The 15,673-nt window shown below is 44.0% G+C and overlaps 1 protein-coding gene across 1 annotated transcript in view; it reads left to right on the top strand.

Moving 5' to 3' along the window:
* The window catches only part of LOC309883112 (transmembrane 9 superfamily member 2-like), a 30,977-nt gene extending 28,052 nt beyond the window's left edge, over positions 1-2,925 (top strand). The window contains exon 17 of the mRNA XM_082770883.1: positions 2,314-2,925. Within this exon, the coding sequence (XP_082627009.1) occupies positions 2,314-2,381 (68 nt within the window). The 3' untranslated portion in view covers positions 2,382-2,925. The remainder of the gene's footprint in view (positions 1-2,313) is intronic.
* Positions 2,926-15,673: the final 12,748 nt, after the last annotated feature.

Here is a 15,673-nt window from a genome sequence, read left to right as displayed (position 1 = left end):
AAGTTGAAAATCAGTGTTACTGAAACCTGTGAAAATCTGTTTATAGATAAAATGCTTGTTCACAGTGTGAAGTCTGCTGATTCTGCTATAAATGAAGCCATGTGTTTTAGAAAGCTGGTGTATCATAAAAATTCAGAACGACAGGGATTGGAGGAAAATGCTGTGCATTTAGAGTATGTTCCCATATTAAATTATGACACGTTCAGAAAACTGGTAAATCTCATTCTTGTGTTAAAGTTCTACCATTTTCTTGTGATATTACAATTCTGTTGTAGAACAGCAGATAGATATTAAGGTATGTCATCTGTTAAACATTTGGAAGAAACATTGCTTTCAAAGCCATAGAAGGCTCAAAGTGGGCTATATTATAAATACAACTAGAAAGCAGATGCTGACCACCATTATTAGGAAAAGAAAACATGAGAGTAAGGCTTAGAGTAACAATGCTGATATTGGAGTATTGGGCACAGTAGGAAGGAATGAGAATTGACCATAAACTGCAAAGACTTCGCGATGTCAGGCCTACAAAGGAATTAAATTCCTTCTGTGGTTAGTGTCTGATCTCCTATCAAGAGCAGTAAATCTGCTGTCTCCTACTGTTTCAGAGGATGATAACTGCAAACTCAGAGGGAAAGGGTAATCTGTGGCACGTAATAGTAGGCTGTCAAAAAGCCTTTAACTGCAAATATACGTGGTAGCACGAAGGACACAAGAATTGGCATATAGATAATAAGCATCCAAAGACAGATTCCTCACTTACCAAATGCATAGATGGAATCTGAAAGGTAGGAAGTGTAATGAATGCAGAAGAGACAAATACCTAATAATGAACCTCCTAGTTAGTACACCAGTCTCAATGAAATAGTGAAAAAGGTTGGAGCTGATGTTAAACGTGGGCAGTAGAAATAGAAAATGAGGAATATAAAATTGGTGGAGCTGAATGCATCATCTTGAAAGTGACGGTAGTGTAGCTATTAAGTGTTGTCACACGGATGGTGTGTAGTTGTGTCTTTGAGAAATGAGTTCAGCTGAAACAGACTTTTTTTTTTAACTGGCAAATATTAGTATCTGCATAGCAATTTACACATAGGTAAAAGCATGAGAAACAATGCGTCACTTCCCAAAGTAGCTTAAGACTTAATTGTATGGGAGTCAATGTCTCCTTATATAGGAAGTTTTTAAAGGAATTCATAAATAAATGTGCTGGACAATGTCTTTGCGGTTGTCCCATAATAGTTACTGTGGGATGAAAAACACAGTCTTGTTCTTCAGGTTAAAAACAGAAAACTGGTATAGCCAATCTCATTCAGTGTTGTCATATCTCTTCGTCATCTTACTCTGTGGCACATGTCAAGTCCTATGGCTTGAGTTACCAAAGTACAAAGTGCCTGCAGAGTGTTGTTTTTTGTTTTTGTTTTTTTTTTTTTTCTCCTGTTGGGTTGGATGGCTAAAGAAATGGATTGGTAAGAAATCGAGGAAGGTTATAGCCAAGAACCTTAACAGCAGTACTCCAAGGGAGGGGTGTGAGAACAGAGCAAGCATGTTAGTGACACTTTCTCTCAGCCTTCCATCACCTGTGGCTCAAAGGCATTTTTAGCACTTGAAATGGTGTCTCTGTAATTAATAGCCTTTGGATTTCTTTGTTCATTAATTTGTTCAGTTGACTGAAACATCTATGTTTTTATTACCCGTAGTGACTTGTGGCAAGCAAATCCACAGCTTGAATATACTTTACATAAAAATTGTTCATTTTGGTTTGAGCTTGCTACTGCTAGTTTGTTTGATTCTTGCTCCCAACTGCTGTAGTGCTCCGAGCGTTGTTTTAGCAAAAGGAAGTAACGGGATATACAGAGTTAGATCATTGCTGTTGAGTGTCAGGAGAGCACAATGAACAGAAAACCAGGCCAGGTGACTTTTCTGAAGCTCATGTTTTCTAGCATAAGTCATAGATGACCATGAGATACTGTAGCCCTTAAAAATAAAATAATTTGAATGATTTAGGTAAATGTTGACTTTGCTTGTATCTAAAAATCATTTTCTTAAATGGCACTTGTGTGCCCGGTAGTAGTGATAGTAGCACCACCTTCAGTGCATTAAATGTCCATCCAGTAGCCTGGTCCTAAAAGTCATCTTTGATCTAAATAAATAACTTAGCCTGGGGATGAGTGCGTGTGTTGTTAAATTTAACAAGTGTTATTTTGGATAGTTAGCTGGATTACAATGTTATATTCTGTCCTGCTGGGATATGCTTGTTAAATTTTTCTCAACACAGACTGGAGGATTAAACTAACCATTTTCACTTTCTCATTTTAGGAACTATTGGATTTTTTGCCTGCTTCTGGTTTGTAAGTAAGATTTACAGTGTTGTGAAAGTGGACTGAAAAGCTTCAAAGTGTCTTTTGAACATATCTCCCTTGCTGTTTGATATTTTTTTTACCATGTATTGATAAACACACTGTGTAATTCTAATTTGTAAAAGCTGAACAGCAGACTAGAGCTTAAAATACATTTTTTTAATGGAAGGAAATGGCACCATTGGAAAAAAAAAGTTTACATCAGTATGTTCATTGAACATGTTAATTCTAATCATTCTAAAACTTGTATCCAAAATTTGATTTAGAAGAAATAAAAACCCTGTGAACTAGTTTATTTGAGAGATGAATGCGTTATACCAGTCCTCCAGCTGAATTTTCTTGCATTTTTTTTTTTGTAATTTTTTTTTGGTTTCCAATTATATACCATCAAAGCACAGGACTGTCAAGTAAATCTATGTAAAATGTGAATTTTTAACTTAACTATGATTGTACATATTATCCTATACCTTCTGTACAACTAGATATCTTCTTACAACTGTACATGCTCTTAGTGTAACGTAGACTTTATTAAAAATATCGACACTGGTTTTTGTTCAAATAAAACTGCACAACTCCACCTGACTTGTTGCCTTTTTTGTTAATTAGGCCTTCACTATTTGAACGCAGATCGCATTAGCTTAACCCATTGATAGCCGTCCAATTTATATTGCTTATAAGTAGCTTGGCTATGACATCCATGCACTATTTTTCTTCTATGGCTGGAAATTGTCTCTGCAAGCAGGACTGCTATGCTACTTGAGTCTATGTCTCTAGGATGGCCAGAGGCTTATGAAATTGCTGTGCTTCAGCTGTGCACTTTCTTTCTCTCCACAACATTTTTGCTTAGCAAATCTTTGCTTTCTATACTAGAGCAAATTCCCTTTCCCTTCTTTTAGCAGCTTGAAACATGCATCTCATTGTTCTTCATCCTAGGAAAACTCTGCAACTTGTCAGAAGGTTTAGCCGTGAATCTAGTGGGCTTGAGAACTGATGATTCTTAAAGGTGAAACCTTTTCTTCCCACTCTGCAGAGCTGTGCTTAAATGCTGGATTACATGATATGGATATTTTAATAGCTTCTTCAGTTACAAGATTGCAGGCATTCTTCTCTCAGGAATGTCAAGGCTTTAAAGAGACTCTCCAACATCTTGAATTGCACTTGAGGCTGAGCAGAAAGTCACTGCAGACATAATTCAAATGGCTGTGTTACTGGCCCTGCTGGAGATGAATAAGGGGATGTTCACTCAGATTAATGGGTGAAATACTCAAAGCTTATTAACTGGCATATGGAAACATTCATTGCTGGAAGCTGCTTTTCAAGGTCTAAGCCAGCAATTTAACAAGACCCAAAATGACTCCATATCTTTTCATAGTCATATAAATACCAGGTAATTGTAGTTAGTGTTTAATATCCTTTCAAAGCTGTAACTTTGGTATGAAGATTTCAAGTTTCACCTCTTGTAGTTCCTTCCAGGTTACTTATGTGTGGGACAGATCACCTGGCTGAGTGGATGTACCTGGCTACATCTGCAGAACAGTGCCTGTGACATTTAAAAAAGAAAAAAAAAAAATAAAAGCTTTAAAAATCCTGATGCTTGGGGAACAGGATATGAATATATAGTTCAGGTGAGAGGAAGCTTGGGTGGAGTGTGCAGCCACAGTGGAAACCTCACTGCTCAAGCAACTAGAGCATTAACCAAGGAGTGGCTGTGTCGTACTGTTGTGCTTAGGGTTGTACTAATAACTCTGTTTCAAGCTGATGCTTTTCTGCTGCTTTCAAATTATTAGAAATTTGGGAAGACTGCTGGTAGGTCCCACAGAGCACATAAGCCATATACATGTACTTTTTTTCTTTTTCCAAGGCAAGACAGGGAGCAATTTCAAATGAAAGCTTACAAAGCACATACAACAAGGATACATGTTATTGCATGTACTTTTAGGAGTTCTTCTCATAAAGCTATGACAATACAATATATTTTATTCTGTGGAATACCAGCTTTAGACAAAGTGATTAAAAAAAGATCCAAGCACTTTAAAGTTAGTGTACCAGGAGGAACTGGCAACTGTCAAGATTGTTTCAAGTGAGGTTCAGGTATGCTTTTGATCACAACTTGGCCTCCCGACTGTTTTACCACCAAAATCTCTGCTTCCACTTCTGTTTTGCCCAGAGAACTGCCATGAGAGAGATCGTCTTGCAGTTATCTGCAAGTCCAAGAACACCGTTCCCTCTATTAAAGACTTAATGCTCATATTGAAATTGATGTTGCTCTGTTTAAAAAGGTCCTTTCTATTAAATCTTATATTTAATATTTTTTATTTTACTAGATACATTAAAAAAGAAAAAAAAAATGCTGGCTGAAGCTCCTTTTCAATTTTACGTGTTCAAAGGCAAACGAATGCATGAGAGAATTTGGAGCTACAATTGGCATGAAATGCTGGCAGGAAATTTTGCCAGATTAATAAATATGTGTTTCACAAGAGACAAAATAAAATGAGTTGTAAAATTATATTCACAATGCTTTCTCTGCTTTACTGTGAATACTAGGGAGTTAAAAAGTAAAGCTGACTTAAGTAAGTTTCTGAAGCTTGCAAGTAGGCTAGAGCCATGGCTGTAAAAGTAAAGCCAGTCATTCTCATGCAGCCACTAAAAAACTTTTTTTTTTTTTTTTTTTTTTTTGTGGCAAAGACAATTTTTCTGCTGTTATGGCCTGTCATGGGCTGTATGCTTATGTATATTTAAAGTGAATTTTTAAGGTGTCTTTCTTTTTTTCTTTTTCTTTTTTTTTTTTCGTTTCTTTTAAGTATGCTACAACGGTGAGCTGGGCCAGGCTGTATCTTGACTAGTGTCTGAACCCTGGCTATTAAAATCCAGAGGGGAGGTGGCAACTGAAACCACAGTCAATGATGCATGTTTCAAGACAGTTTGTCCATTGTCGTTTTCCCACCAGCAGGCAGCAATGAGATTTGCTGTCACTACTGTGCTCCCCTTGCTGAAGAGACAATTCCCCTTCTCGTCTCTTGAAGTCCTCCACATCTGAATATTTTTGCTGGTCCCAGATTTGAGATTTGTACAGTTTGGAAAGAATCTGGACATAACCCTTGGAAAGAATTTTCTGGCATCTTTTTTGACTGAGGAAAAGTTGAAAGCTGTCTTTTGGCTTTACACCTCCCCTAGAGAAAGCCACAGGGCTGCAAGTTAAACGCAGGTTGTTAGGAGCATGTATCAATTTAAAGGTTGTGTGCTTACCTAGCCAGAAAGCAGTAGACAAATTCCTTGGTTTTAATTTTATTGGGCACAGAATAGGCTTTCCTCTATGTAGAACAATGGACTTAGTAAAGCATTCCCTATCCTGTTGCCGGTACTTGAGCCTTTCTGCACTCTATTCAAAAATAAAAATAAAAAAATTAAGCTAAGGTTTACCTTTTCTGAAATAGAATTATAGGTATCTACAACCCATTTTTGCATCCCTCCCAGTAATGGACTCAGAAAATGAAGCATTTCCCTTGTGAGACTTCTCTTGTAAGAAACACCCAAATCCAGCAAAGTTTGTAGAATGTCATGTTTGTCATAGTTTAAGTAGGACTTGACAAGTTACAAAAGAGCCTCAGAGAAGGAAGGAATTTCCGTGCTGATGTTTTACATTTCATTCTACTTGCTTGAATAGTGTTGCACAGACACAACTTCATCTTCACTCCCAGTTCAGAATGAAAATGTCAGAACAAGGCCGTGCTGATGTACAGCGAGGGTAAGTCAGGTGCCAATATGCATATGGGATTCATGCATTACCTATTTAAGCCTCTTTGAGGACTAAAAATCTGTGCTGCTCTGGGGGAGCTATGAACATCTGAGCATTACACCCTGTCCCTTTTGCCAGGGGGTTGCAACAAAGCCAGAAGGGGAAAGTGTTATGAGAAGAGATCAACCTGTTTGTTTTAGCCTCTTTGTTAAGAGCAAAATGGTGACTTGGCGCTGTATGATTCACTTGTGGAGAACAAACTTCCTGTGGCAGAGAGCAGGTAGGAAAGGATTTAACAACAGCCTAAGCTTTCCAGTGGGAGAACAACCAGCCATGCAACTTGCCCAGAGACGTGGAGTACCCTTCTTAGTACATTTACTTTACACCCAGGTGAGATGTCTCTGACTTTGATGGGATAAAAGGAGGATGGATGCCTTTCATGTTCTATTGAGATGCTGCAAGCCTGTACCCAAAACCTCAGGTCAGAGTCACTGTCGATTTTGGCATCCAAAGTAGCTACAGTTACGGTGTTCACAGTGCAGTACTTTATCTTCCCAATCTAGATGCCTCCTGGTTACAGTGCTAATTAGCATTACTCATATAAAATAGGAAGCCCTTAGACTTTCCATGAAGTTATTAGTGCCAGGATTTTATAGATAACATTAGCCTCCATGGAGTTTACCCAAGGTAATTTATGTTCTATTTGCAAGCAAAGGAAAACTCCTAGTTGTTTGACATCATAAAACAGTAAAACCAGGAGATTTATTGCAGGGACAGAGGGAACAGGGCCCTTGAGCTGCTTTGTTTATCATAAAAAGTCAGGTTAATCAGATGTGCACATGTGCCTCCCATATTTTCTGGTTCAGTTTTCCTCCCTGTGCTGCTCCTTGACAGGCTTCGCAAAATGTGAAAAGGCGTGGGAGACCTGGCAAAAAAAAAAAAAAAAAAAAAAAAAAAAAAAAAAAAAAAAAAAAAAAGTGGATTCTACAGTATGAGGATTATATTTGTAAATCTAGAGGGTATGTGTCTCCCTCCTGAGCTACCATTAGGAGAGAAAGGACATGTAACTGAGCTGTAACTTCTCTCAGCAAAGGGCAACATAGGAAATCCCTGCAGCTGTGCCTCTGCTCCTGGTGTGCTGCTGAAGGTGCAACGCCAGCACCTCAGGAATGCTCATCCCCGAGGATACAGCTCCAGGCAAAAAGAGACACAGTGAGGAAACCTGAGTGTCCAGGCTGGATTAGTTAGCTTCGTAAAAGACAATCCCTCTTCCAGAGGAGCTTTGCTCATTGTTGTCCTGAGACCATCATGGATGCAGCAGCTCTGCCTCTTCTTTAGGGGCTTTTTGAGGTCTTGATGTGAGTAATACCTGGGCATTTTGGGGGGTTGCAGGAAAAAGCTGCTGCCTTGAAGGTGCTGTGGCCAGCAGAAAGAAGGTGTTTTCCCCAAACTGTGCAGGCTAGGTCTGCATTTGGCTCAACTCAGCAGATGTTGCTGGTGCCTTTCTCTGCCCAGGTGCCTCATTGTCTGTCAGTCATGTGTTTGGGGTTAAACGAGCCAGATCCAGAGACTGGAAGAAGAAGAAACAATCCAGATAATCAGATTGGCAGGGACCAATGTGGAGCTTCTCCTCTGCCTTAGCACGGGGTATTTTTTCCAATAATGTTCAATGTGTTCAAGCAGAGTGAAATGGCTGCATGTGGTCAGGTATCCTCTGGAGTGGGGTGGATGGGGCAGCAGTGGGCAGCTCCTGGCCAGGCTGGGGGAAATGTGGTCACACAGCCAGGTGTCCTCGCTAAACGCCTCCTCTAGAGGTTGCATTGGCAGTGAAGCCTTGGTTAAAGGGGAAGAAAAAAAAAAAAAAGAAACAACTAGGTTACTGAAACTACACCAAAACAACTGCCCGTCATCCTTCATGTGTTGAAGGCAGAAGGAGTCCCATGGAAATTAGGGATACTGAGGCAGAGGAAGAAGAAAAGCAGATCAGGTGGTTTAGCATGTGTCTCCGTGGGTTGTGTGAGCAGCCCCAGCACCAAAACCAAGCAGTGAATTGGTGCTCCTTGTGCAGCTGTGGGTGGTTAAGCAGCAAAGCTCTCAGGGCCCCCTGACTGCCATAGGGAGTGCTCCCAGCTGCAGTGGGGAGAGAAGCTGGGGCAGGATGCGTGTGCTGGGGGAGCTTCTGCTGGTCCTGTGGTCCCGAGCAGCAGGCGGTAATGTGAGTTAAATGGTGTGCTTTTTGAGTTTTTCCTCTCTGAATGGGGTCCTAGGAAAGAGGAGGGTGTTTTTGGCAGTGTTTGGCATAAGGGATGCCTGGTCAGAAATGGGGAGGTGGGAGCTGGCTTCTGGGGCTCCCTGCAGGGTGGGGGTGCCGCTGGGCTGGGAGGGTGGCTGAGCTGTGGTGGGGTGTCCCCAGGCTGTAATGGCACTGCTACAGTAAGGGCCACTGGCCCTGCAGGGCCTGAAGGTGGGGAAAGGGTTGTCCTGAGCTTGACTGAGACCAAATGGCTTTGGGGTGAAGTGCCTGAACTGTGAAACTTAAACTTGAGTGTTGAACCAGGAGATGGGGGCTTACCTCGTGGTGGCAGGCCCTCAGAGGTGGCAGGGCAGGCGTGTTCCTGCCATGGGTGCTGAGGTGTTGTGGGTGACACCAGCTTTTTCTACTTGTTGCCTGCTGGGGATCTCATTAGCTGCTCCTTGGGACCCAGCCACAGGGACGGGCCCCTTTATTTCCCCCTTCTTCAGGCTCTGAATGCCTCTGGAGTTTTCTTCCTTCTCTTTCCCTTAATGAGCTGTGCTGCATGGAGCTAAGTGGGGAACATGCAGGCACGGATCTCTTGGCTGAAAGAGTCTAATTGCTAGAATAGGAATGAAATAGCCATTAGAGCGTTTGCTGCTAATTAATTATTGTTTGTGGCTGCTCAGAAGTGGAAGGGTGCAATTGTGGTGTAACAGTGCTCAAAGAACTCCTGTTTATAGCTGGGGGACCTGAATGCTGATGATTACTGGTGGTGTGCTGTGCTGATCTCCTAAGCTAAGGACCCCCCCTGTTTTTTCACGTTTTTGGCAAAGTTTTGTGTTTTGCCACTTGCTTGTTTTAACTAGTCTAAAATGGCTGGTGTCTCCTTTACCAGTCAAACTGTGCATGGTAGGAAGTATCAAAGAACTAGTTAACCTGCAAGACTGCTTAATAATATCATTATATATGTATATATGTATATAGTTACTAAATACAGGACATACCTTTTGTCTGGCTTCCTCACTTCTTAATTTAGAAAAGCTGGAAAGCTGGTGTGGAGAAGAGGAGAAATCTGCACATAGAACCAGCAGACTGATGGCTGATAACAAGTGCTTGTGATTTACAACGGGGTAATTTTCCAGCTGCCATAGTTTGTGTTAGCACAAATGAGAATTGATGGCAGCTTGAGTTAACAGTCTGTGCGGAGAGGAACTGGCACGTGGTGGCTTTGATCTCCTCTGCCACAGGAGCAGCCTCTTCTCCAGCCACCCAGAAGGAGCTGGTGAGCTCTGGCCCTGCAGCTGCGTGGACAACGTGGGAAAGGTGCACAAGTGTTGGAGCAATCCCTGGAAAGGACTGAGTGGAGCAGAGCCCAGCAAGTGCCCAGGGTGGCTGGGAGAAAACTTCCTCTTGCTTTCCCTTCATTCCTCCATGTGCTCTTTCTTTCCAGCCCCAACGCTTTGCTTCTCTGCTGTGCAGGTCACCCCAAACCCTGTCTGTGTTGTGCCATTTCCTCTGTATCGTGCCCTGCTCCACAAAGCACTGGTGGAACAGTGGAAGATGGTAAATATATTCCAAGATGTGATGTGTTGCCAAGCATCAGGGTGATGTTGAGCCTGTTGGACAAGGACCCAAATGGACTGCATGGTGGTTTGAAGCAGGATTAAAAAAAAAAAAAGTCTGTGCCCTTCTCCTTTGCTAATTGCCAGGGGATATTTGGGGGACTCCACATAGCCCTGTCTCTGTGAGGATGCAGAGGCTAGGGCAGGAGCATTGTTCTTGCGGAGCTGGAGTAAGGTGGATGCTGTGGTCATGGTGGTGCCCACCTGTGTGCATGGGGCTGCCTGGCAGCAATGGAGCAGTGATCAGTGGGGTACCAACATAGTGCATGGGGAGAGCAGCACCAAACGTGGGGCAGGCTGAGGCTGCATGTGGTTCCTAGGCTGGGCAGGAACAGTACAGTTACAAGTAAAGTACATTGTTTATAATGTAAATATCCTTTTTTTTTTTTTTTAAAGGTTTTTCCCAAAGTTCTTCAGTAGTTCTTATTAGGAAATATGACACATACCAGTCTCTGAAAAGTGGCAGTGAGAGGAGCTAGTGGAAAGAGTCTGAAGTATGTAAATATGAATTATTAAAAAAAAAAGTTCACTCTGACTGTTTCTTGCCATGGTATCTGACTAATTAGCATGTTACCAAAGGAGTGCACAAACCTGCAAGCCTTGCTGTTTGGAGTGTCTTGGTAGGTCTGCTTTTTTTTTTATTATTTTTTATGGAAATAGATACAACTTTGCTATTATCAGTCTGGTTCTCTTTTGAATTTTGAATTACTTTTTTTTTTTTTTTTTTTTTAACTAATAGTCTATTTTATGTAAACCTCTTAGAGATTAGGAGTTGATTTCAAAGATCATCCTCTATAAAGTCTCTTGATCATATTTTATGGTTCCTGTAACTCATGGGTGTAATCTCATATCCCCGGGATATTTATGACATGTTCGCCTAATTCCCCATGGTAGCTAATCTCACTTCTCTACCTTAAAAATATTAAAATATCTTTAAAGCAAGACTGGTAAAAAGGCAACTTTTACAGCCAATCTTCAGCTCCAATTGCTCCTGCTGAGGAAGTCATAATGATGAATTTGTGACATAATTTCTGCGGCAACATGCTGGGATTTCATAAATGGGGATGGTGATTATAGAGCAGGATCAGGTGAAGCAGGATTGTGATGGAAAAAGCCTTGATTCAAATGCAAATTGTTCAATAATGGCATAGGGGATACCAGAAATTACTGGCAATTTATTTTATTTGGGTTAAGCTCCTCATTCAGTCTTCTCCGGTCGGAAAGTCACTCTTTTAAGGAAACAAGCAAAAGAAATGGCTAGAAAACAAATCTCTCTCCTCTTGAGAGAATGAAATTGTTCTAATTCACTAATAATTAATCAGTTAGTGTAATTGTCATTAATGTTCAGCATTTCTATGACTCATCCTATTGAAGACTCTCCAAGTGCTTCGCAGACCCTAATTGATTCCACCTTCCCTGGAGCAGGATCCCATAATCTACCCCAATTTCTGGAGACAGCGAGAAGCACGGGCTAGGCACAGGGGCTAAATGATTTTCCCAAGGTTGGACCGGGAGCTGGAGTTCAGGTCTACACTTCATAGACCAGCCTCTACCTAGCTGGGCTTCGGCAGTCGGATGGTGAATGCTGGCACCACGAGGTGATGTGATGCTGGTTGCAGCCTTGGAGCAAATCTGGCAGCGTTCTGCTGTCTGGCACGAGGAGCGAAAGCTGGTGCAGCTGCCACCAGCCTCATGGGCACGTGTCAGCAGTGTCACCAGCAGAACTGGCTGCTAGTTGGTTATTCTTTATGACATTAGAAGCAAGCTGGCTTGTTTGGGGTGGCTTTTTTTTTTTTTTTTTCCAAAATAGCTTGGAATTTAAACTGTTTAGCTAAGGATTAAACTAATTGCTTCTGCAAAATGCTGTTCCCACACCATCTAGTGCGCATCTGTTAAGTGGGGAGGGATAACTGAACCAGTTGCCAGATGGTCCCCTGGATTTGAGTGGCCAGGAGCCAAGGAGCTGCCAGTTGGCGGTTTGTGGGGTTCTAGCAAAGAAGTCACGCTACGTGCACATTCCCCTCGGTTACTCCTTTCTGCCTTAATGAAGATACTGTCTAATGCAACAAAGCAGCCATTAGCCTCCTCCCTGCCCTCCCCTCTCCCCAAAAGCAGCCAGTTTTTAAAGTCTGATCTGATCTGACTGGAGCAGGCTTTTCCAGGAGCTTGGGTTCTCTGCACGCTATGTGTGCAAATGCACTTTCTCAAGTACACGAGGTATTCAGCCTCGTGCCCACCAGCTGCCTTTCTGCACTGTAATAGAAAGTTGCTGTCACAGTGCAACTGCTGTTTGAAAGTGCTTGCACCTCTATTGTTAGCAACTCAGAAGGACTTCATTGTTTACCCTTGATTAGTTAATGACACCTCCAAAGGACATCAGCATTTTTAAACTCCAGCCCAGGAGCTGCATGTAATGCTTTGTTCAAAAAACGCATCATATTTGCTGTGCTTGAAGGAAGACAGTCATGCACTGGTGGAAGGCAGTGTTATATCAGCATCTGAAAGGCTGCCTATAGTAGGTGAATCCCAGCACCCTTGTTTAAAATTCAGAGCATCTTTCCTGGGGCTGGACCACTGCTTGGGAACCTCAAGGGTGACAACCAGGCAATGTGTGCTGTGTGGGACTGCTGCTGGGGCCAGCCATGGCATCCATAATCTGCCCAGGACTTGAGTCTTGTTTGGTTTCTGACAATGCAGAGCTAGACCAGAATGGAGATCACATGTGGTGGGTGCTGGAGTCACTTCCAGGTGTAGGACTGCTGGCTCCCCAGGAACGCTGGTGCCTAGCTCTTGCTGCTCCCTAGGATGTGGAGTGGTGATGGCCAGCTTGAGCTGTGTTTCCACTCAGTCTTTGTGCTGGCAAGGCTTCCTCTTGTCTAGGAGTCACAGGAATCCAAAGCTGCTTGCTGGGATAGGGAGGGACAGAGCTGGGAGCAGGCGTTTTCTTTTTGGCGGAGTGTTTACTGAGAAATATAAGGTTTATGTGATTTATGTTGAAGTCCACAGTATAAATACTCTGCTGGATTCTCTGTGGTGTGATATGCTGTTACTTTCCTACCTGGGTTGAAGTTGGCGTGCAGTAATGTGCACAAATCTGCCTGGATGAAATACTTGTCAGTAAAAATAATTAATAAAAGCAGTGGGTGTATTTGGGAGGTGACTGTAATCAAATCCAACAGCTCTGGAAAACCAGAGCCTGGAATTTAAGAAGCATTTGGACAGTGCACTTAGTCACATGGTCTAAAATTTTGGGTAGACCTGTGTGGTGCCAGGAGTTGAACTCAATGATCCTTAAGGGTCCCTTCCAACTCGGGATATCCTATGATTCTGTGATCTAGAGCCTGCAGTGGTCCATAGGGAAGTTCCTACTGAAGTGGGTGGATTTTATAGGTGGGAAGTCCCTCCCTCTGGGAGGCCTGTCTCTGCTGCCCTGCAAGGGGAAGGGGCATGGGCTCTGCCCACAGCTGCCCCAATGGGTATGGGGCAGAAAGCACTCAACCGGAGGAAAGTTAGCTAAAAAGGGGCTTTGTTCTTTGAGGAGGTCTGGTGTGGTGCATTACAGAATGTTTTCCCCTCTTACACCAGTAATGTGTCACTGCCTGGCTGGGTGACCCTGCTGGAGTGGGGGCTGCAGGGCATGGGGCTGCGGAGCCCTCCTTGGGGACAGCCACGCAGAGGGAACATGCAGCAGACTGAGTTACAGGCTTTGAGGAGAATTTACAGCTTCAACATTAAAAAGCACTTTGGCAGCAGAAAGTTTGGTTTTTGGTTTGCTGTCAAGAAAGTGGTGGAAATGGACAAGTTCCAACCAAAACCACTTGCTGGTGGGGAAGTCAGCAACAGTTCCCTCTCTTTCCATCTATAAGTGAGGGAGAATCACAGCATTTCCAAAGCCTTCTCTGCCTAGGACAGACCCAACCATCTGGCTCTGTTGCTAAGCACCCCATTTAACTCCTTCATCGACTGGGAGATAAATTCCTTTTTCCTTAAAGAAGGGGTGTGTGTGTGTGCCCCCAGTGTTGGGCTCACAGCTTCCAAACCTACCCAGGGCTGCTGAGAAACTCCTGGTGTTGCAAAGGAGTGGTTGTCTCCTGATGTGGTCTGTGCTAATGGTGAGAGGTTCTTTGGGCTGAGGTCCTGCCCTGGGGAGCTGCTCTGGGCATGAGGAAGTAAAAGAGCCCCTTGCTGTGTGCCTGGGGAGGGATTTTGCCGAGTTGGACCCAGCCTTCAGGAGAGGCAATGCCTGTGTGGAGGCTCACTTGGGATGCAGCATCACTTGGAGAATATTTATGCTGCTCCTAGCACAAGCAGGGCCAGCACTGAGAGGTGTCTTGCATAGGCAAGAGAAGTAGCTCTGGCCCCTGAAAGCTTTCTTCCAGTCTCTCTAGGCTTGCCATGGAGCGCTGGGGCGTGTGGCAAGCCCTGACAGTGCCTCTCACTCAGTGGCTTCCCTGGGCAGGAGCTGCATGGGGTTGAGAATAGCACAGGGCTATATACGGAGATGTTTGTGCTGCGGTTAAAACCCACGTCCTTTTGTTCCTCCAGAGGAGGAACGGGATGTTCCCTGCCAAAGCACCGTCCTCTGGAGGAATGATGCCTGCTGGCACTGCTGCCCTCTCAGAACAGCCCCTGGAGTTGTGGGGCACCTATGCCTTTTCCCACTAAAGCCGGAGCAAAGGGGAAAGTCTTCTAGGAAAAACATGCCTGAACGTGTGGGGTTTGGGTAGGGATGTGGGCAGGAGCAGGAGAGGCAGTAGAGGTGTGCGTGGAGGATCTCTAACCACTTTTCATTCTCACCTGGGGGATGTTCCTGCTTCCTCATCTGCCCCAGCCCCACAAGTGCCATGGAGCTGGCTTATGGATGCAGCCAGTGCTGCACCGTGCTGGATGTGGCCCTGGACCTCCTGGCAGCTCAGGGCTTGTGCAGGCAATGATGCAAACTGAGGGTGAGGAAACAAATGCCGTGAAAAAGAGGCACTTGTATTGCCGGCACTGGCCGTTGGGGACATTGTGAATGCTTTGGCACCCTTTTTACCTGTACTGTCAGTGTATTTTGGTGTGGGGGGTTCCCACAGGAGGGGTAAGCAGCAGAGAGGATAGCAACAGGGGAGGGGCTGGGACCCTCCTGCAGATGGGGGTGGTTCCAGCTGAGCGTTTCAGACCTCCCAACAAAGAAGGGCGTTGTGTGGGGGAAGATGATTGTGTTATTCTTTTCCTCTGGTAGCTGTGAGTCTCTGGTGGAGGGTTGGAGCTGGCCTGTGGCAGGAGCTGCTGGACCACATCCCTTGCTGTGTGGTGGCTCTCCTGGCATCCTTCCTGCCTCACCCTACGCCACCCTCTTCTTGTGCCTGCTCAGTTTCTCCTGCTCCTGCCTGCAGCTCACACGTGTGACACTGGGGGAGGACAAAATGTGCATGTGGTGCTGGCAAAAGGAGAAAGTGAATGGAGATTTGAGCTCAGAAAGGAGTTCAGTCTGCTGTGCACTTGTAGGGATGCAGATAAGGTCTTGGCTGAACTTGCTGAGGAATATAAAGTAGAAAATAGCATGCTGACTGTCAAGAGCTCTGTGCTGCTGCTTGGATGTTCAAAGGGCAGGGCCCAGGGGGTGCCCTAGAAAGAATATTGGATATATCACCAAGTCAATGCACGTGGGCGTGCAAACTCCATTGGTGCAGTCATGCTCTGACCTGCAGGTCCCTGGGAAGGGAGCTGGTGCACCTCTGTC

This window comes from Aythya marila, assembly GCF_965140915.1.
Source record: "Aythya marila genome assembly, chromosome: 13".
Lineage (NCBI taxonomy): Eukaryota > Metazoa > Chordata > Aves > Anseriformes > Anatidae > Aythya > Aythya marila.
The sequence above is the reverse complement of the archived record's forward strand: the minus strand, read 5'-3'. Positions and strand labels throughout refer to the sequence as shown.